Source organism: Erpetoichthys calabaricus, chromosome 8 (genome assembly GCF_900747795.2).
Source record: "Erpetoichthys calabaricus chromosome 8, fErpCal1.3, whole genome shotgun sequence".
Taxonomy (NCBI): domain Eukaryota; kingdom Metazoa; phylum Chordata; class Cladistia; order Polypteriformes; family Polypteridae; genus Erpetoichthys; species Erpetoichthys calabaricus.
In genome coordinates, this window is record NC_041401.2 from 71,192,158 (window position 1) to 71,215,970 (window position 23,813).

General features: G+C 43.1%; 1 protein-coding gene across 2 annotated transcripts in view; it reads left to right on the plus strand.

Moving 5' to 3' along the window:
- The first annotated feature begins 5,787 nt into the window (after nt 1-5,787).
- The window catches only part of si:dkey-65b12.12 (uncharacterized), a 42,880-nt gene continuing 24,854 nt past the window's right edge, over nt 5,788-23,813 (plus strand). For both annotated transcript variants that reach the window (XM_051930908.1, XM_028806770.2), the window contains exons 1-3: nt 5,788-5,926; nt 16,633-17,001; nt 22,937-23,035. In XM_051930908.1, the coding sequence (XP_051786868.1) occupies nt 5,860-5,926; nt 16,633-17,001; nt 22,937-23,035 (535 nt within the window). In that variant the 5' untranslated portion in view covers nt 5,788-5,859. The remainder of the gene's footprint in view (nt 5,927-16,632; nt 17,002-22,936; nt 23,036-23,813) is intronic.

The window sequence follows — 23,813 nt, forward strand, 5'->3', positions numbered from 1 at the left end:
ATACAACTCCAACTCACTTACCTTATTTTTGATATTTCTAGCATTAAGGCAAGCTATTTTAAATGTGTTACTCCTTCTACATTTAAATGTTTGCTTAAAATTTACATTACTATGCATTTTTATTTCTACACCATTGTTTGTTCTTCCATGTATAGATCTAAACCTGGCCATTCCTAAACTCCCTGCCCCGACCCCCCCCCCCCCCCATTCCCTAGTTTAAACAATCCTTGACTAGCCTACACATACGCCTCCCCAATACATTGGTGCCCCTCCAGTTCAGATGTAACCCGTCATGGCGGAACAGGTCCCATCTGCTCCAAAAGGAGTCCCAATGCCCCATAAACCTATACCCTTCACCAAGATTTGAGCCAAGCATTAAGCCTTCTAATCTCCTCAATCTTACCTGGACTGGCGCATGGCACAGGTAGAACTTCGGAGAAGACTACCTTGTCAGTTCTGCTCCTCAGCTTAGCACCTAACTCTTTGAATTTGGATTGCAGAACTGACAGACTACCCTTATGTATGTCATTTGTTCCAACATGGACAATGACACCTGGATCCACCCCCGCTCTGGCCAAGAGCCTATCCACCCTTCCAGGGAGGTCCCCCACCTGTGCTCCCGGAAGGCAACACACCGTGCGAGACTCTCTCTCTCTGGAGCACACCTGCGCTTCAATCCCCCTAATGATTGAGTCCCCAACTATCACTACCTCTCTCTTTTTGGGAACTGGTTTTGAGGTGGCCCGTTGGGGTTCCTCATCCCTACCTACCACCTCAGAATTATCAGAGACACCGTCCAGCTCCGCAAAGGACATGATAATGGTTTGACACTTCTAATTCTGGGGTTGATTCTCCCAGACAGTGTGCACCCTTTACCTTACGCCTTGTGACCGTGACCCACCTATTTCTACCTGTCTGGTTTGGAATCTCCTCCCGCGCCACCTTGGGAGTGCACACTATCTCTCTAAAGCAGGCATGTCAAACACGCGGCCCGCAACAGAAATCTGTGCGGCCCGCATGACATTTGTGATTGAATCATTTTGCATCTTCGGTGTTACTTATTGACTTTTCTTACTTCTGCCTTCTGACAAAAGTGCGTTTTCCCATGGCATTACGGTACCGGAAACGTCATCTGCTAGTATAGCCACGAGCCTTGTCCAAATTTAATGAGCCGCAATGTCACAACTGAAGTGCTAGGGTGCAGCAGCCTGGCAGCAGGGGTGGCCTTAGGCATGTGCAAACTGTGCACCTGCACAGGGCTGCCACCCCAATATATATTGAATATAAAACAGAAAGAGAAAATAACGACACAGCTGACGGCGATGTGGCCGAAAGACATTCTGTTTCTTATTAATTAGTACGTTGTATTTACTAATGTCACTCGAGTCGGAGCAGTAAGCTATATGTAGTATTATAACGTTCTGCCGTAATGAGAATATCATGGGCCGCCACTTGGTTTTCAAGTTACGGACACGCGTATATAGAAGCGTGTCATGAACACGAGGCGGCTATGCAGTGTCCGCAACGGACGTGGCCATCCGCTGTGCATAAGATACCGTATTGACATTGGCGGGCGAAGGGGCCACCGATTCTTTCTCTGCCCAGGGCTGCCACGAGCCTAGAGCCGCCCCTGCTAAGGCTACACTACTGACAGGGCTGCTGAGACTGGCCACTGGGCAGAACTGACCATCACGAGTAGTAATTGCTCGCATATTTTCACGTTTTTTTGCTCTAGTTTTATGTAATTTTCTGCTAGTATTGTAATGAATAGTTAGTGCAGACTACAGCTGAAGATCTGAAGTGGACGCGAGAAGTTGGTGAGTTGTTTATTAACAAATTTTTGTGATTTTGAGTTTGTAAAATTATTGTAGGTCAGGGGGCTTTTTGCATATCGGCTTATTTTACACTATAAACTTTGAAGTAAACTTAGTAAAGTAAAATTTGATTTTTGGAGGATTTAGTTTCCAACTTGAATTACTGAGCAATGAATTCAGTGAGCGTTTTCGTGATTTCAGTTCACACGAACAGGACTTTGCGCTGTTTACGTCACCATACTCTTACAACACTGAGAATGCGCCTGAGAATATCCAAATGGAATTGATTGAAGTGCAGTCACATTCTATTCTGAAGGCAAAATACAACGAAGTTGGTGTGCCAGGCTTGTATGCTTACCTGCCACCCTCGTATGTGCAGATCCGTAAGTTGGCATCGAGAGTACTGTCAATGTTCGGAAGCACTTACCTTTGTGAGCAATTGTTTTTGTTAATAAAAGCTACCAAAACCCCACATCGCTCAAGACTTACCGTCGAGCACCTTTCATCCCTCATAAAAGTTGCAGCTGCACAAGATTTCAAGCCTGATATTGACGAACTGGTTACTAACGAGATGCCAAGTGTCGGGACAAAAGAAATAAATCTCACACTGTAAGGCTCCTATATAAGCAATGAATATAATATAATAATATAAGGACCTAGCTAAGAGGCAAAGACTCTAATTGTACGCTGTTGTACAGAGATTGTATGGAAATAAATTGCTTTTCTTTAAACTTTAAGTGTTACATTTTTTAAAGTTTTCAGTATTGGAAAGAAAGCTACAGTAATTTTGTATAACAGTATAATAGTATTTGTTACAGTGCGGCCCGCTGACGCACGTATGGCAGTCGAAGCGGCCCACCAATGGTAGTGAGTTTGACATGCCTGCTCTAAAGGACACCTGGGCCAAGTCCTTCAATTCTGTATGACAATGCAGGTCAGCCAACTCCTCCTCCAGTTCAGCGACCCTGAGCTCAAGGTGCTGGATCAGCTAGCATCTCTTGCAGATGTACCTCTCATAGACAACTGGCTCTTCCAAACCATCATCTAAAAAGTCCAACATCCAACAAGACTTGCATTGCACGGGCCTCATTATTAAAATTTGATTTGGGATTAGTAAACTTACCTTAACTTTTTTTTTTTTCTTTTTCTTAAAATTAAATTTCTTCTTCTTTTGGCTGCTCCTTAACTTAAATGGTAACACTAAGATCTGCTACAGATATTTTACACCTTCTGTCGCCTTAAGCTCCTGTGCTGTTCTCCCTCTCAGCTGCCTGCTATTTGTCTTTCTATGAGGTTAACTTTACTTTTCTCTGTCTCTTCTCCTAACATTGCGCTCCTCTTACTTATAAGCTCTCCACTCGCACTGTTTGTATTCCCCCGTATTAATGAACCCTTACACTGTTGACCACTTACTGTTCTACCTCTGGACCGCTAAGGACTGTTTAATCTGAAATAAACAAACTTACTACCTTATTTGCTCCTACAGCCCCTTGTGCCTGATCGGCATCTTAACGATGACTGCTTACCTGCGCACCGCTGAGCCTTTTACTGCTTTGAAGTCAGCCGCGGCCTATTTTTCTTTTCCTTTAAACTAAGGAATTGCTGTTACAATGAAGCGGTTATTTGCTTACAAATGCCGATATCAGTTACTGCTTCTTTCTACCCTACCTCCTCGATGCTAATTCAAATTACTATTCATCCATTTAGATACACAAGTAAGACATTGTGTTAGTGAAACAACACAGTCGGGGTCGTCAGGCACTATTGATAAATACAGATAACAAGAACAAGTACAGGTACAAGTACAAGTAACTTTTCCAAGCGCACCTCCAAACACCCAGCTACTTTTGCTCTTGTGCAGGCAAAAAAAAAGCAAAACAAAAACCCTTCTAAAGGGAAAAAAGCTTTAAAAATTCCCACACGGTTCCTTATCGGCAACCAAAACCCAAGTTTTTAAGAGCAAATTGTATTTTTTTTTATTTAAATCTCACACCACAAAACAGACCAGAAACTCTCAACAGCCTCTAGCGTTTGCAAAGCACACGTCAGGAAAAAGCCTGACGTTATGATTGAAGAGATGGTGAGAGTTGAGGCAGGAAGAACTTACCATAAAATCTTGCATATAATGTGCATTCATGTATTGTTCTCATGCTGATTTAGCCCAAAATTTTCTGGTGAAAAAAGAAATTCATATATAATGCACCGCCTTAACATTTCAAGATTTTAGGGCAGATGTCAACTTTTGTTGACAGGAGTGGTGAGGGAGATAATCAGCTGTAAACGTTGAAAAAACTTACCGTTACAGTAAAGGTAGACTCTCTATGCTTGGAGGAACACCAGACTGACTCATTGGTTTGTGACGTGTAATCCCTACATGTGTGTGTGGGTGCTGAAGAGCAAACCATGGCAAGAATGGCGTCGACATCTGGTGAGAGAGACAAGTAAAAGCATAAAGCAAAATACTCGGTGGATGACGTTTTGCATATATTTTATTAATTTGAAATGGCCTCTTGACTTGTTGGACTTCAATTTTGGTGCAAGTGATCTGGAGATCGAAAAAACAAAAGTGAGGTACCAGCATCAACTGATTGGTGTCCATCTGATCGTGGTGCTGAACACGTTTGTGTAGCTGATACCGCTATGGCAACGTTTGCTTGGGAGGACCGCCACTTGCAGTAAGAGGTACAGACAAGATTGTGTTGCAGTTCAACCTCTGCGGCCGCCGCCCACACATTGCCAATGCAGCGAGAGATGGCAGCCATGCAGTGAGAGTGGCCACAGAACCCACAACAGACGTTTTATGTTGATTTGTGTGTGAAACCATTGCTTTGTGTGCTTCTCAGAAAACAGCCTGGCAGCTGTTCGCCCGTACAATAAACACGACTCGATTTATATTTCTCAGCTTTGAATGAGGGGCTTGTTTGTGATCCACAGACAAGTTAATATTTGAGCATTTGCTGCTCTATAAGAATCTTTAAAGATGGCAATGGACTGTTTGAAAATTAGCAGTTGTAAATTCATCTGTGAATATTACGTTAGGAAAATTAAGCAAAAATGAAATTCTGCAGCCCAGGGGTGGGCAGCGTCAGTCCTGGAGGGCCGCAGTGGCCACAGGTTTCTGGTCCAGCCCAGCTTCTTACTGAGAAGTCAATTATTGCTGATGAAGCACATTTTTGGTGGTCTCGCTTGTTAAGGTTCCCCACCCTTAATTGCTTATTTTAGTCTTAAACAGTTGCATTCCTTGGCTCCTTATTAGCAATAAGATGACGAAAGAACCAGCAGTTCTCTATGTAACTTGTTTTTATTTACACCTGGTTAGATTCATCATACACTATTTGGTATAGTAAAATACTTAAGAGCAGAATGTGACAGACTGAAAATTATTTTAGGCTTCAAGTCATTTAGATGATGTCCTTGGCAAGGAAAAAACTATGATATAAGAAGCTAACATTGCAGACTAACAATCCACAAAATGAAATAAAATCTGAGATTGGCATGGATTGGTTTCTAATTAAGCAGTTGGATTGGAATGAAAACCTGCAGGCTCCTCTGCCCTCCAGGACTGACTGTTGCAGCCCCTTCAGGACTGCTTTGAGTCCTTGCTCAGCACCTGCTGGACTGCTAGTGGTTTTCCCCGTGTCTGCTTCCACACTGACGTGGTTGGTTTCCTGCTTACCTCATTAGGCAGACAGCCTAAAGTTCAGCAGAGTGGGCACACATAACCCACTTCAGTACACTCCATTATTCGAATGCTACATGCCGATTTCAGAGAGCATTTCAAAGTCACTGGTTGCTGTGATGCCCTTCACTCCTTGAGAATGCACTCGTCATGTGAACGATCATGGTGGTCTTCAAAGGGTAAGGCAGCTGAGTGCACGCTCCTCACTTCCAACCTAGAGTTATATGTGCTCAGCTCAATAGGAAGTGGGCAAGTCGTGTCAGGCTGGGCCAGACTAGGCCAGGAAATGATTCACTCAACAGCCATTAGATAGCTAGTGGAGCGGCTGCCGACCTCTGCACACTTTGTCTGGTATAAGCTCTTGGAATGGAGCTCCCCAAACCCAAGACCAGCTTCTGGATCCTTTTCTTTATCGCTCAGATGGATAGACATGGTGAGTGTGCTTCTTATTGGTATCCAAGTTTATTTTCAGAACCATTTGCAGTAGAAGCAAGGAAATCTCAAATGGCTGAGAGAGCCATATGATACATGGATGCTTTTAGATTCCTTACGGCCTTAGCTGGTGCAACCGAAAGGGCAAAATTCTCACTCCTGCAGTGGTTATTTAAACAAATGTGAAGTGAGTTGCTTGTCTGGAGGGTCTGATGTAAAAATCTCCATTGTCTGTGTGTAGTCAAGTGAACATTTCATTGACAACAGCGTTAGTGAAACGGCGAAAGCAGACCCCCATTAGTACAGTGTCGGTATGGCCCCTGCTTGAACTTCGCTAACTGATAAGAGCTTCAATGTATTCGCTCCTCAGAGCATCTGACTTGTAGTAGACGTACAGGTCCACAATGTTATAAGCGAAGGCACAGAATTAAAAGGACATCCTGAATAGTAAAACATATGCAGCTGAATATTGCTTCTTCATGCTCAGGTGACTGAAACTCCCCAGTTATGAATGTTTATGAATTTATGTTTATTAGACCAGCCGTCGTGAATACCATGACAAATACGAACCCAAGTCCATGAAGCTGTGAGGCAAGAGCCCTAGCAATGCAGTTACCATACGGCGTTGTTGTCATCACACTTTAATTTGTGTAATTTAAATCCATAAAATTCAGATAATGGAAACACAGGATTGCATATTTTCATACATTTTTCTTTATCGTGGCGCCGGAATGTGGTGAGATATAGAATGTTAGCTGAATACAGAAGTAAGAATATCAACGTACTCCGTACACTTGACAATACTTCTACTAAAGTAATTCAAATGTAAATTAATTTTGTTTAAATGTACCATAACTCTCATAACATCTTAAATACTGTTTAATTCCCCTTCATTTCTGCTGCTGCTGGATAAGCTTTATGTGAAACATTTCTTTGCGACTTCAATTGGGTTTGTGATGGACAGTGTTGGAGGCTGGGCTGCTATGTGAAGTCTGCACGTTCTCCTGGTGTCTGTGCCTTCCACTTTTCTTCTCACATATCAAAGACGTGCCAGTTAAGTCGATGTCACTTCACACGACTTCTTGTCGTAGGGTATGTCAGATTCGGTGAATGATGTTACTGCTCTCTTTGCAGCACCCTGTCAGTTTACACAACTGAAAATCACTGGATGTGTCAAATTCTGTGAATACCTGATGACTTTCCAGCATAGTTGTGCTCACCCCTTTTTGTGACAGCCAATAACATGCTGTCTGATGGAATCCCCTCTGTACAAAGGGTTAACAGGTGTGACAAGTTCAGTCACAATCTCTGCCAGTTTTTTTTTGTTTCCATTCTTTCGTGTTACGTAAAACACAAGACATCAGAGAGACTTTTGTTTATGAGGTGCAAAACACCTTCGTTCCTTATTCCTCGTTGCTGCTTTGTATGCGTTATGCTTCCAGATGAGCATTCATTGGTTGTCACCTCTCACACACACACACACACAGACACACACACACAGAGCCTGCCTCTTCGACTAAAAACAAAACCAATCCTGTTAGAATTTTTTCCGGGTTGCTGGGTATGTCACATTAGATGACTGCCCTTGACAGGAGTGCAAGGCCAACTGCCTCTGATTATGTAAGATTATGTAAACAAAGACTTTGACTGAAAAAGTGTGATGCCCTGGTGCCCTCAGCCATGTGTGCCACCTTCTGTTGAGACATCCAATAGTCATGACTAAGATGGACCAGGCAAGTGAGGAGGCAGACACGATTTTTATGTGCAAAGTGGACAGTGTTTATTATCCATAAAAAAAATTAAAGGTCCCAGTGCTATAAATAAAATCTTAATAAAATAAACAGTGACCATAAAATTTAGGGCTTAATAAATGTTAAAAACCAATACAACCAATCCTCCATCTTCTACGTTTTTATTGTTCTTTTACCGAGACACCAGAGCAAAATCCCACCGTTGTCACTCCGCCTCACCTGACAGAGACCTCCACAACTTATCTTCGGCTCCTGGAACTCCATTGCCACTCCACCCTGAATTTTTCCCGATCCACTGCCACCTACAGGGTGTAAATCCTGAGTCTCCCTCTGTGACCTTCACATCTCATCTGCTCTCTCACTCCATTCCTCAGCAGACTCCAAACCTTCTCATCTAACTGAACTCGCAGTCGTCCTTACTGAAAGTAATCAGGAGAGCTGGTGCTGTCCACCCTTCACCCACACTGATCTTACATGATCAATCAACTCTGTTCCTTCCTGTTACCCTTTCTCTCTCTAACCTCTTGCATTCCCCCTTTACCCCTTATACTCTTGCAGCTCTCCACTCCACAGTTGACACTCAGCAGTTATTGCACCACACCTACAGTAATTCTACACACTCGCATGTGACATGCTACCTAAACGCTGCTGGGTTAGTATTTGAAACTCTAAAATCATTAAATAAACACCTGTTGCACGGCTTGACACAAAAGGTCGACAAAGGTGACATGGCCTTGAGGTTTAATGGGCACTTGTAAACTGGCTCTGAATGAGTGTATGTGGCTGGGTGAAAGTGCCCTGAGTTCCACTGGCACCCTATCCAGGGCTTGTTTTTATTTTGTGCTACGTATGTCCAAGGTTGATCTGGAGTCCAGTGACCCTGAATTGTAGTCAACAGGCTGAAGAGATGTTGGGAGCATGCATTGATACAGCACGTTGCTGCACCCACCACACAACAAACCTCAGGATCCCAAATTAGGACCAGCCATGAACAGTGTGAGGTTTTTTACGGTGACTGGAGTGCAAATCCTACCACCAAACCCCCAAGTTTTCCCTGTAATTTGGAGGACATGCTTGGAGGGCTGGATGCAGATTAGCGTCATAGCCAGGACAGGGCAATTACAGGTTAAGGGCCTTGCTCAAGGGCCCATGGGAGTAGAGTCACTTCTGGTGTTTATGGGATTTTAACCGGCAACCTTCCGATTGCCAGCACAGATCCCTATCCTCAGAGCCACCACTCTGCCCTAAGGCAGAGGAGACTGATGGGAAACTTTCTAATCTTGTACCACCCATCCTTCCATGATGGTTTTTTCATAATGTCAATGCTGCCTTTGACTGACTCTGGTGAATGAACAACATCACGTGCATCAGTATCATCAAACTAAGACAAGTGCGCCCTTCTTCCTTCCTGCATTAACTGGGCCCATTTAATTTATCAGTCCTTTCCTTTGTAGAGACGTTCCCAGACATATTCTCTGTCATCCATATGTCAGGTATGGGGAGTGTCTTTCCATCTTCTGAACCCTCTTCAGCCATTACAAGGTGCATTTTTGATTTCTTAATGATGCTGGTGTTTCCCAGAATGCAACATCTCTCCCTCCTTCAAATCAAATGCACTCACACCTGATCCATACTCATCTTGAGCAAGTCAGAAGGATTCTGTCGGCTCGTGAGGAGAGATGCTAAACAGAGTGCAGACCCACCTGGCCCACCTTAAGCCGTGTCATTTGATTTGACACGAATTTACAGTGCATCCAGATAGTATTCACAGCGCATCACTTTTTCCATATTTTGTTATGTTACAGCCTTATTCCAAAATGGATTAAATTCATTTTTTTCCTCGGAATTCTACACACAACACCCCATAATGACAATGTGAAAAAAGTTTACTTGAGGTTTTTGCAAATTTATTAAAAATAAAAAAACTGAGAAATCCCATGTACATAAGTATTCACAGCCTTTGCTCAATACTTTGTCGATGCACCTTTGGCAGCAATTACAGCCTCAAGTCTTATTGAATATGATGCCACAAGCTTGGCACACCTATCCTTGGCCAGTTTTGCCCATTCCTCTTTGCAGCACCTCTCAAGCTCCATCAGGTTGGATGGGAAGCGTCGGTGCACAGCCATTTTAAGATCTCTCCAGAGATGTTCAATCGGATTCAAGTCTGGGCTCTGGCTGGGCCACTTAAGGACATTCACAGAGTTGTCCTGAAGCCACTCCTTTGATATCTTGGCTGTGTGCTTAGGGTCGTTGTCCTGCTGAAAGATGAACCGTCACCCCAGTCTGAGATCAAGAGCTCTCTCGAGCAGGTTTTCATCCAGGATGTCCCTGTACATTGCGGCAGTCATCTTTCCCTTTATCCTGACTAGTCTCCCAGTTCCTGCTGCTGAAAAACATCTCCACAGCATGATGCTGCCACCACCATGCTTCACTGTAGGGATGGTATTGGTCTGGTGATGAGTGGTGCCTGGTTTCCTCCAAACGTGACGCCTGGCATTCACACCAAAGAGTTCAATCTTTGTCTCATCAGACCAGAGAATATTCTCTCTCATGGTCTGAGAGTCCTTCAGGTGCCTTTTGGCAAACTCCAAGCGGGCTGCCATGTGCCTTTTACTAAGGAGTGGCTTCCGCCTGGCCACTCTACCATACGGGCCTGATTGGTGTATTGCTTCAGAGATGGTTGTCCTTCTGGAATGTTCTCTCTCCACAGAGGACCTCTGGAGCTCTGACAGAGTGACCATCGGGTTCTTGGTCACCTCCCTGACTAAGGCACTTCTCCCCCGATTGCTCAGTTTAGATGGCCGGCCAGCTCTAGGAAGAGTCCTGGTGGTTTCGAACTTCTTCCACTTATGGATGATGGATGCCACTGTGCTCATTGAGACCTTCAAAGCAGCAGAAATTTTTCTGTAACCTTCCCCAGATTTGTTCCTCGAGACAATCCTGTCTCGGAGGTCTACAGACAATTCCTTTGACTTCATGCTTGGTTTGTGCTCTGACATGAACTGTCAACTGTGGGACCTTATATAGACAGGTGTGTGCCTTTCCAAATCATGTCCAGTCAACTGAATTTACCACAGGTGGACTCCAATTAAGCTGCAGAAACATCTCAAGGATGATCAGGGGAAACAGGATGCACCTGAGCTCAATTTTGAGCTTCATGGCAAAGGCTGTGAATACTTATGTACATGTGCTTTCTCAATTTTTTTATTTTTAACAAATTTGCAAAAACCTCAAGTAAACTTTTTTCACGTTGTCATTATGGGGTGTTGTGTGTAGAATTCTGAGGAAAAAAAATAATTTAATCCATTTTGGAATAAGGCTGTAACATAACAAAATGTGGAAAAAGTGATGCGCTGTGAATACTTTCTGGACGCACTGTATGTATCTTCAGGCAGTGATGGGATTTGAACTGGCAGCCTTCCCAATACCAACCTCAGAGCCACCACTCTGTTCAGTCAGCAAATCAGAAATTAGGAAAGTGTGACAAGAGCAGAGGATATAAATGTGATTGGTATTTTCAACTGGCACAGAATATAATTGACCAATTGGGTGGGTAGAGCATAAACACGGGTGGGCATTGCTCAGTTCTGACCCTTTCTAGACCTGGCTGTGGTAGCCACTACAGGAAGCAACGGCTAATGCATCAACCGAAAAGCTGTTGTACTGTGAAAGATAATCATGGAGTTATCAGGAGACTTTAAAACCACTACAATACTGTATATACTTGTGTTTAAGTTCTCCCACCGATAAGTTGAGGCTTGATTTCACCATATAATTTCAGGTATTTTATAATGTCGGTCGTATAAGTCGAATGCAGAAAACTCACGCTATTGGTCCAAGGGACTATGATATGCTAACGCCCACCTGAGAGAGTAACCACGGAGCACAATGACTTCTTTTTCTATGTATTGTGCCTACATGACCACACAGTAATACCCAAACTATTCTGTAGCGACGTTTGCACTGTTTTGTGTTTTTTGTATCTCACACCCTCATACACTTTTAGCGCAAGAGCATCCCTTATCTACGATGGAGCGTTCGATCACAAGAAAAAATGAAGCTGGTTTTAAATTAAACATCATTGAGGTAGCGAAAGAAATTGGTAACTGTGCTGCTGGAACAAAGTTTGATGAGTCTGAGAAACTGATGTGAGATTGGAGGAGACAAGAAGATGTAAAAAAAAAAAAAAAAAATTAAGTGTCGCATTTTTGAATGGGCGTATAAGTCGGGGTCTGATTTTATGATCGATTTTTTGGGCTTCAAGACCAGACTTATACGCGAATATATACGGTAATTATGTTGATCTACAAAGCTGCTGTAATTTGACAGTAAAAAACATTCGGCTACTGTTGTTTATCATCAGATTTCTTATTTGTGCAAACTGTCTACATAATGTGTATGAAAAGAAGCCACAAATACTTAAGTGTACAGCATGCTACAAATTATACCATTGGCCAAATTACAGATGAAGAGAGTGATCTTTATGTTAATCAATATAAAAATCACTTTGCAGTTGATGATTGTGTCCCATGGGCTTCACCCTTAACAGCCCCAGACTTGTAATGTGCCTGATGTTGGCTCCATACAGTACAGAAAGTTATTCCTAATTATCTTTAGGTATCCGTAGAGAACCAAAGTTCCTTACTGTATAAAAATGAATTTGTAAACTTGTCAATCATCCTGATAGTTTATAAGGGACCAGTGATACAATAATTGTTCATTTGTTGTGTGTCTTGGTTTGGCTTTGGTGATTGATAGAGGAAGTGTGAGTGCGAGACACTGAGGAGGAGTGAAGGCGTAGGAGGCACGCTGAGAGTCATCTTCAAAGACAGGAAGTGTAAAACCAGACAGGCGTCTGAGAAACAGGCTTTATGGGAATGTGCATGAGAGAAGGCACACTGGCGAAGAGACCTTCAGTCACACGAGGAAGGAGCCTGTAGGACAAGAGATAGTAAAATAAATTTCAAATGTATGGATAGCGTACTGTAAATATACTGTATACAGACAACCTAATGGCAGAAAAAACGAGGATGTCCTTACAAAGCAGAGGAGTACCTTAACTTGAATATGCTGGTCGAATGTGAAAGTAAGTAGTTGCAGCAAAGAAGACAAACAACAGTGAATATAACCAAAACAAATATATACATTTAGTACATTGTGAAGAAAAAAGGGGGATTTATTAGAACTTCTTTTATCTACTTACTGCCATGAAATGGAGTCTCAAATATGAGGCCTCCAAAAGTAAGCTAACTAACCAGGCCATCAGAGACTCACCATACCTCAGCCAGAAAGAACTACCTGCTGGCATCAACCAGAGCAGGGCAACTGGCGAAGCAACATCAAAAAGCCACTCAAGGGGGAGGATAACCATCAACCCCCAGCTTGTGAATGAAAGGCCAACAAGAGCCCTTTATAATTCAAAGCCTTTGAAAAAAATTAAAAATTAAAAATACACGAAAATGCTCAATAGAGCTCAAAGAGACAAATAGGAGATGCCTAAAGGGCAATCCCACAGCAAACAAATCAGAATATGCAGTCCAGAAGGATAATCCAAGAAGAGAATGAGTAAAAACAAATACGGCAAATAAGCCTTACAAATACTCTCAACAAACTCAGGAGTGGTGATGTCGGGGTGGTCCCACCTCCTGGGACTCCACTCACAAAGAGTAAGGAACAGAAGTAAATTTAAAGAGACAATAATACATCATTAACCCATAATAAACAAAGTCAAGAGAAATAACATAAATGTATAAAAATTAAAAACACAAAGACAACAAGAACAACAGTAAAACGCATAAGCACCCTTAAACACTTGTTTAGATTAGAGAGTAAGACCTAAAACAACTGGTAGTAAAACATGCTATAATGAACGAGAATGGCCAAGAACAAAAATTTTGGCTACAACAGATGTGAATGAGTAGAAAACCAAAGAGTAAAGTCTTTAAGTTCATTTAACCAGAAAGAGAAACAACGTCAAAACGATCAATCGGGTAGGCGACCCGTCTAACTGATCACTTATCAAACTCTCTGGCCCTACAGTGGGGTTTCAGAATTTGTATGCGATCCCATGCACTCAGACACCCCATAATCCTTGAGTAGCTCTACTGTATATGCCTGATCTACTGAAATGCCACACCCTCTTCCTACAGGTGCCACCTTTTGTGGCTTGTGAACAGTTTTTTGGCAGCACAAACTCCTCAAGGCCATGTTTAGGTCAGCTGGCACCACTTTGCCTCTCAAAGATGCGCTCTGGGTTAATGGGCATCTTTAAACTGGGTTGGAACACATGAGGCTGGGAGTGTCCGGGTCTGTGCCCAGCTGTGCATTGGCATTTGCATCTGATGCTGGTAGGATGTTCTCCAGCTACTGCAAATCTGAACTGAATTTGTGCAAGTCTGGAAATCCATGGATAGACGATACAACTTCCCCATCGCTCCAGCTTGATGCTGCCCTCAGCTTGGCGTCTTTCTTGATTTCTTGGTGTGTAGCTATTAGTGTGGACCTTTGTGTGTTTCTACACCTAGGAGATCTTGTGATGGAGATTCCAGGTTCAGTTTTCTGCTGTTTATACAATACGTCTGGTCTCATTCAGTCGCACCAATGTATTTGGTGACCCTGGACCAGGAGGAACAGCATATCAAATGGCTGCCATTATTATAGCCACTGCTGTCATGGCTGTATTTAGGTGGACAGCTTACTAGTACTTGGGTTCCCTTTGTATGCTATAAAATAATAGAGCAGGTATCCATCAATCCCCACGTCCATCCTCAGAGCATCTCCTGATGTGCCAGCTACAATTAACAATCACTGTTACAATATCTTATGTTATACTATGGACTATACTATATACTATACTATTATACTAGGACAACATTAAAGAGAAAGGGGAGACCAATGTGTCACTTGGAGTAGCCATCACACCTGCTAGCTCAGTATTTAAGAACAGTTTCTTATAATGACAAAGATGATGTACAACGAGATTTGCGTAAATGTTTTCATACACATTTTCAACACTCACAGTAATCCTTTAGGGGTCCTGGCTATTCTGGTCTCTGTGCAGGGGCGTCAGTTCAATTGGCAGACACTCTTATTGTATTTTATCATTTCATTCAGGCTCTATGTCTTAATATTTTTACTGTGTGGAAGTTCATGTTTCCAATGTATATTCATGACCCGTTTCACAGACATTACAGTCCCGACTTATCTACAAGTTTAAATGTTCTCCAGGACTTCTGACAGTAAACTGAAGCACACACATAATTCTCACGTCAAGCTCTTTGATTCTCAGCATTCACTTTGTCACACAGAGTAACCAATTCTTGTCACATTGTCACTGATGAACTTGACACTTTGTTTTCCATCACGTTTTACCAATGATACCTGCCCCCCACCAACCATGTCTTCCTTTGAAGCCCACTCAGGTCTTCATGCACAAATTCCTTGCATCAGTCTAACCTTCCACTAAACACAGCTGAAGTGCCAGCAGGGGAGCTACTGAATCTGCCATGACTTATCATGCGACTGCTGCCCTCTGCTGGTGATGTGTGAAGGTGCAATGACAACATGTCACTGAACCCTTGTGAACCTGCTTGAACGCTGAATCTAGGGAGGCAGAAAATGAACCTCACGGGAACATCAAGTGACTGTTGAATAAAATATACTAGGGCTGGGCAAGTTAAAGCATTATTATCGCGTTAACGCATTAATTAATGTACGCCGACAATTCTTTTATCACTCGTTAATGCAGTTTTTGTTATTATTATTATTATTTTGGAAGCCTCGGTCTCGCCTGTGATCGATAGAGATCAGTGATCGTCTTCTTACAGCGCTTTTCAATACGCTTTTGCTAGAAGGAAAGTTAGCTTTGTTGATTTGACCTCAATTCCCTGCACACGAGTAGCGAAGAGCAAACAGCTTCTAAAATGGCACGTGGAGAGATATTAAAGTGAATGCTCAAAGCAAAAAAATCCGTGGATGACTTTTTTCATATTATCCCTGAATTGGACTCTGATTTTTTGGACTCCGATTTTGATGCAAGTGATCTGGAGATGGAGATGACAAACGAAAGTCAGGTACCGGCATCAGTTGATCGTGGTGCTGAACATGTTTGTGTAGCTGATACACCGATGGCAATGTTCGCCCTGGGAGGACAGACACTTATGATGACAGGAAGTACAAACCATATTGCGTCTCACTGCAACTGCCGCCCCCACGCACCTGTCTCACAAAAAACAGCCAGGCAGCCAGCCCACCGTGCATTCCTGCTGGCCATCGAGCCGCCCCCCACACAGCCGCTGCTGCCCCAAACTGCAAACAGGTGCCGACAGCAGGCACAACAGACATGTTTTGTTGATTTATGTGAGAAAGCTTTGCTTTGTGTGGTTTTCAGAAAACTTGAGTTTATTGGAAAAAATATTAGCCCTCAAAGAGTTGCTGCTGAACAAACTGTGTATGCTGCTCCCTGATAAAAGAAAATGTTTCTGCTGGTATCTGTTCAGATAAAAAAAGAAAACAAAAGAAAACTGATTTAGAAATGTTAACTTGCTGTTGCTCGGAAGGTGCCTGTTATAATGCTGTGATCGTGGCTCTGGACTCTGAGGGTAACTTGTTTTTCTATAACAAACTAGATAAAACGTTAATGATCCAGCAGTGGCAAATAGCTTTGGTTTTATATTTGATTTGATTACATTAATGTTTAAGTTGAGATTTAAAAGAAATATTTTAACTGCTGCTACTTAAAGGGAATACAGGCTGTTAAAGAGCACCTTATTTGTATAAAATGTTTGCAAACCAAATACACGCAATACACTACTTTTGAGTTCATTATTGAATTTTGCACACAACAATGTGATTGTCTCAATTAATAGCAGACAATCATGTGATTCATCGCGATTAAAAATTTTAATCGCTGCCCAGCACTAAACTATACATATTCGTTTTTGTTTTTCCACAGTGGGCTACACATGCAAAACTGCGAAGACCAAGACCACCAGGGTCAGTGCAGCTGTTGGCTCTCGTGTCCTTATGCCATGCGAGTTCAACATTACCTCACTTCAAAAGGACCGTGTGACTGCCAATTGGATGTACAACACCACCCAAAATGTGACACGACTCGTTACGATCAGCACAATGGACCCTCCGATCTTCTGGAATGGCAGTAATGGCAGAGTACAGGTATATCCATTGCTGTCAAGCCAGGGCAACTTCTCCGTGTTGCTCAGTGAAGCAGAGAATGATGACAAAGGGCTGTACGTGTGTGAGCTCATGAAGGGGGCTGCGTGCACTTTGGGGAAGCAGGAAATCCTCTTCAGCATCACAACAGGTAAGTGTGAGATCTGAGCAAACGCCGCTGTCGTTTACGACAAAACAAAGGCTACGTCCAGGCTGCTACGTCTTCATTTAAGGGCGATGTTATTAAACCAAAACGATCTCCGTCCATACTGGTGTCCTCACATCGTTTATGAAAGCATCACCGTCCACACTAAAATAACCGAAAGAGCATATGACTTAGACATTAGACTACAGCGGGCATGTGAGTATGGAATGGTAATGCCGCCAGCCATGGGGAACCATAGTGACCAGTAAATCATTTGTGTTTTACATTCAGACTCTACAAAACATAATTAAGGTGCATACAGGAAAGCAAAACGATGAGCGCTGACGAAAGCAACGCTATTTTTGATTATCGTTTTCTTCTGTGAAGGGTGACCAATCAGGGAATGAGACCTACGTAATGAGCGGCACCCAATCAGGGAAGACCTACGTAATAAGAACCAACAAATCAGAGCACAATTAGAGTCTGCGTTTTCACTCGTCCACATTACAACGCTGAGGCTGCGTTTTCAGAAGTATTCGGCTCTGGAGAACGTTTTCAAAAATCTCCGTATTCTGGGTTTCCCTTCAGGTTAGTGGTAATAATAATAATAATTCTTTGCATTTATATAGCGCTTTTCTCACTACTCAAAGCGCTCAGCAATTGCAGGTTAAGGACCTTGCTGAAGGGCCCAACAGAGCAGAGTCCCTTTTGGCATTTACGGGATTCGAACCGGCAACCTTCCGATTGCCAGTGCATTTCCCTAGCCTCAGAGCCACCACTCCGTCATGGTACTATAAAGAGGGGTGGCAATTAAAGGAAGATTCCACCCAAAAATGTGTTTTATTTAATCAGTTACTTTCTCTGCATTATTTGAAGTGATAGAAGAGAAAAACTTTTAACATTATGTTTTCATGAAGAACAGAGATGAAAAGGTTTGCGACACAATGGGCTTCAACACTGGCAGCAAAATGTCCATAAAAAAAACATCTCAGGTGGTTCGTGTTTCACAATCCACGTGTCAGGTGTCCAGTGGTGTGCTCCAAACTTGGGTATTTTGGCTAAATATTGCCATAGAAACCACAGCCAGAGAAGTGTCTCATGAATGGAAGAGGAATCACAAAGCATCAAAGAAAACGTAATATGAAAACCAAACCGGGAGCAGGATGTGTGTGCCAGGTGGAGCCTCCTCCTCTCTTGCTCGCCTCCTACATCTCCACACTCACAGTCCCTCGCATTTCCCTTTTCTCTCTCTTCAGAATTCTGGATTTTCTTTCTCTCTGCGACTCCACCTTTACCCCACTTAACTCGACTCTAGGCCTCAAATGACTTGAACATGAAGCAGACTTTTGAACTTTTATCTCAGTGATACTTCAGGTAGGACTACAACATCTCAGAGTCACCAGGTCACAGTGCTCTCTAAATGAGCCAAGTCTATTTTGTGTCTTTGACCCGATGTGAATGAAGGAAGGCTGGAGTCTGCAGTTCCCTTTTGGTGGTGATCCCACGTAAAGGTAGTTTCCTGCTCAGGGTCCCATCCCACCCTGCCTCTCTGTTCCACATCAAGACACATTCCATCGGCTGCTCTTTACCCTCTCTGGATGAACTGCACAGCTCTCGCTGCCTCAGGAAAGCAGAAAATATCTTAAAAGACTCCTCACACCCCACACATGACATGTTCATGTTGCCATCAGGCAAAAGATACAGAAGCATCAAAACAAAGAGTAATAGACTGAATAACAGTTTCTACCCTGTTGCTATTAGGGCACTGAATGCCACCTAATCACCTCCAATGCAGCAGTGAAACAGATGACATCTTGTGCAGTAGTGTTCATGTGCAATTAAGGTCTTATGTTGAATGTTTGTGTTCTACCTTATTTCTTCTTATCCTTTTGTAATTATATTTAATTTATATTTTGACACCGCAGGGACTGCACCTAATTTTGCTGTATTTGTTATAATGACAATAAAGATATTCTGATTCTGAGCCTGCAGTTTCACTTGAGCACTAGGAGAACTCCTTTGGTACTTGAGCAAAGAAGGTTGATTTACAATCCATAAGTCTCAAGTTCAAGTCCTACTGCTGCCTCCATAACAGGGAGGACAACTCACCCTTAGCAGAGATGGCACCACGTTCTGGATTTTCTCATGGGTAGGGGCAAGTGCAGCAAATGCAAAAGAGACCCTGTCATTAAGTAAGAGGCACCCTCGTGGTTTAAAACAAGACTGCTGTTGGGCTGACAGGGTCCTCCAATTACAACTGGATTACCAGCTGCTTACTGACTCGGAGGTCCCAGCCAGCCAGCCTCAACATATCAGGACACAAATTGAGGGGGACACAAGCCCAAATGACTTCTCACCAGTGACAGCTCTGGCAACTTCTGGGCCATCTGATTGTTTTACTGTCCACATGAGAGTGGTTCTATGCCACTCTGGTTGTCGGACATGAATTCTGTGCCTTCATGCACTCCTGCTGGCTCCTATCATGAACCTGGACGTACCTTAGCACAAAGTCTCCTAAACAGTTTTAAAAAGCCGCACAAGTGGAAGGGTCCATCAACCTTCAACTTGTGTAGAAAAGGGAAAACAAAGAATCTTTAGAAAATAAAAGATACTCTGCACCAAGCTCTGAGAAGCACTAAAGGCAAAGAAGGATTTGCGTTCAGAAATTGGCAATCCAATAGCAATCAAGTCCCAATACACAAATCTAGAAAACGGAGGAAAAGATGTCAAACTCCAGATAATCAAATAAGCACGTTACAAATCACAAAGAACTCCCGGACACCCACCGCATGGAATGGACCCTGAGGGACTGTGCATTCTCATCCTTGATGGGACTGATGGCAGACCCTTGATGGAAGTGCACAGGTGGCCCTGCCTCCTGAGGAACCACCCACAAAATACACAGAACATAATAGAAGAACAGAGACATAGAAATTAGAAAATGCACAAAACTAAAAAAAAAACACAATAATGTACATAAATAACACACATTACAATTTTGCTTTTGATCAACTTTTTATTAAATAAAGACAAAATGGCAGGAGATAAGACAAAAACTACCATAAAGCAGAAAAAACAAAACCCTTCCTCTCCCACTCAGCCTGAGCCAAAGGGTACATGTTCTGTAAAAAAAACAGTTACCAGAGAAGAGAAGAGGAGAGTTAAAGAATCATGACTGGTTTGTGATACATCCACTGATGCACTTGGGCACCTCATCAGTAATGTTACCCAGGGTCATCAGGTGTTTGAACATTAGACACTCTCTACCAGGCAACACAGCCAGGGGTGATCATGATGGAACCTATCCCAGCCACCATAGGGTGCACAACAGCAACAAACAATTGACAGGGTGCCGGTCCATCACAGGGCAAACACACATAACACACATGTGGGCCAATTTATCATCACCAGTTCACCTAACCTGCATGTCTTTGGGCAGTGGAAGGAAACCATAGCACCTGGAGCATCCTGCAGCACTACCACTGTACCACGTGTGCTGCCTGAATTCTACAATCATCTTCTTCTTCGTCTTCCTTCAGCTGCTCCCGTTAGGGATCACCATAGCAGATCATCTTCTTCCAAATCTTTCTGTCCTCTCCATCTTGCTCCGTTACACCCATCACCTTCATGTCCTCTCTCACCACATCCATAAACTTTCTCTTAGGCCTTCCTCTTTTCCTCTTACCTGGCAGCTCTATCTTTAGCATCCTTCTCCCACTATACCCAGCATCTCTCATCTGCACACACATGTCCAAACCAATGCAATCTCACCTCTCTATCTTTGTCTCCCAACCGTCCAACCTGAGCTGACCCTCTAATGTACCCATTTCTAATCCTGTCCATCCTCGTCACACCCAATGCAAATCTTAGCATCTTTAACTCTGCCACCTCAAGCTCTGTCTCCTGCTTTCTGGTCAGTGCCACCGTCTCCAACCCATATAACATAGCTGGTCTCACTACACCCATCTGCCACAAATCACTCCCAACAAATCTTCTCCACCCACTTCACCCTGCCTTCACTCTCTTTTTCACCTCTCTTCCACACTCCCCATTACTCTGTACTGTTGATCCCAAGTATTTAAACTCATCCACCTTCGCCAACTGTACTCTCTGCATCCTCACCATTCCTCTGACCTCCCTCTCATTCACACACATGTATTGTTTTGTTCCTACTGACCTTCATTCCTCTCCTCTCTAGAGCATACCTTCACCTCTCCAGGGACTCCTCGACCTGCTCCCTACTATCACTACAGATCACAATGTCATCAGCAAACATCATAGTCCACGGGGACTCCTGTCTAATCTCGTCTGTCAACCTGTCCATCACCACTGCAAATAAGAAAGGGCTCGGAGCTGATGCCTGATGTAATCCAACCTCCACATAGAATGCATCCGTCACTCCTACTGCAGACCTCACTACTGTCACACATATCTTTCTGGCCTTCTCTAAACTTCTCCATCAGCATCCTCAGAGCAAACATTGCATCTGTGGTCCTCTTTCTTGGCATGAACCCATACTGCTGCTCACTAATCATCACCTCACTTCTTAACCTAGCTTCCATTTCTCTTTCCCATAACTTCATGCTGTGGCTCATCAATTTTATCCCCCTGTAGTTACTGCAGTCCTGCACATCCCCCTTATTCTTAAATATCAGCACCAGTACACTTTTTCTCCACTCCTCAGGTATCCTCTCACTTTCCAAGATTCCATTAAACAATCTGGTTAAAAACTCCACTGCCATCTCTCCTAAACACCTCCATGCTTCCACAGGTATGTCACCTGGACCAACGGCCTTTCCATTTTTCATCCTCTTCATAGCTGTCCTTACTTCCTCCTTGCTAATCCGTTGCACTTCCTGATTCACTATCTCCACATCATCCAACCTTCTCTCTCTCGTTCTCTTCATTCATCAGCCTCTCAAAGTACATTTTCCATCTGCTCAACACACTCTCTGTACTGTGAGTACATTTCCATCTTTATCCTTTATCACCCTAACCTGCTACACATCTTTCCCAGCTCGCTCCCTCTGTCTAGCCAATCCGTACAGGTCATTTTCTCCCTCCTTAGTGTCCAACCTCTCATACAACTCATCATACGCCTTTTCTTTAGCCTTCGCCACCTTTTTCTTCACCTTGCGCCTTATCTCCTTATACTCTTGTCTACTTTCTGCATCTCTCTGACTATCCCACTTCTTCTTCACCAGCATCTTCCTCTGTATACTCTCCTGTATTTCCTCATTCCACCACCAGGTTTCCTTTTCCTCTTTCCTCTGTCCAGATGTCACGCCAAGCACCATTCTTGCTGTCACCCTTACTACATCTGCTGTAGTTGCCCAACTGTCTGGTAACTCTTCACTGCCACTCAGTGCCTGTCTTGCCTCCCCCTGAAATTCAACCTTACAGTCTTCATTTTTCAACTTCCACTATTTGAACCTTGGCTCTGCCCTCACTCTCCTCCTCTTCTTGATCGCCAACGTCATCCTATAAACCACCATCTTATGCCGCCTAACTACACTTTACCCTGCCACCACTTTGCAGCCTTCAATCTCCTTCAGATCAACCCTCCAGCATAGGCTATAATCTACCTGTGTGCATCTTCCTCCACTCTTGTACGTCACCTTGTGTTCCTCTCTGTTCACCACAGCCATGTCCATCCTTTTGGCAAAATCCACTATTATGTGACTTTCTTCATCCCTCTCTTTGACACCATACCTACCCATCACCTACTTAGCTCTTCTGTTCCTTTCACCAAGAACTCTACAATGTCAAATCAAAAATAAGTTTTAATGTATTTTTATGAATTAGTAATATAAATTAAAACATTTTTGGAGTTATTTAGCAAAGTATTCATTATAACTCAAAAAAGTGCAGTGGGCTGAATAGCAGAATATTTGTGAACTGAATGTCTGAGCGAGTTTCTTTTCTTTTTTCTTTTGTTTAGAGTTTGCTGTTTCAAGGCTCTTCTGGTATTTTCTCAGCAGTGGATGTGTGGCCTGTGGGATCACCTTAGTCACTGCTGTTATTGTCTGCCGACTGAAAAGTAAGCATTTTCAATTGTTTCTAGTTGTCCACATTGGGAGCACAGACTAGATAACAAAGGGGGAGGATTTGCAAACTTGATTAATTTTGCTCATTTAGTAATTTTAAAAAGTGTTGCAATAAGGGACTTTCCTGCAAGCATTTCATGAAACACAATACACTTAATTGACACCAAACGTTGGTGGTGACTTCATTGTTTTGACACTTCTCTGTCTGTGAGTATCACCAGAGCTGCACACAATGAGCGCGAGCGCGTGGGAGTCCTGCGGCACATCGGTCACCACTGACTCATAGGTCTCCAGAGCGACTCCAGCCCACACACAACTTGCTTAATGGTGTGAAGTGTGGGCCGCTGGAGGCTGACAGCTGATACAACAGACAGTTCTGGTTCATGTTGTGCTGCCTAAGATGTGTAAGAAAGTTTCAATCTTGTAAGTGTTTCTGACTTCAGAGAAGCATTGTGAGTTTGTTTTTATTTTCGTTTATATTTCTTGCAATTTTTGTATAAACTGGAAAAATGAATACAAGGCACTCGGCTTATCCTTTGAAATGCATGCTGATGAGCAAAAAAACTCCTGGAAATAAAAGCACGTGACCATTGGACCCCTGATCCCCCTTCTCTGCAGTATATTGGGTTCCCAAAAGCACCAGAGCACTTGGCTATGATTTGTTAATATGGTTCTTTAGAGAAACTTCATTCCTTCCATCTTCTAAGTCTGTTGAATCCAAAATCCCAGTTATGGGGGTCTGAGCCCATCTGGCCAAAGCCAAATGGCGTG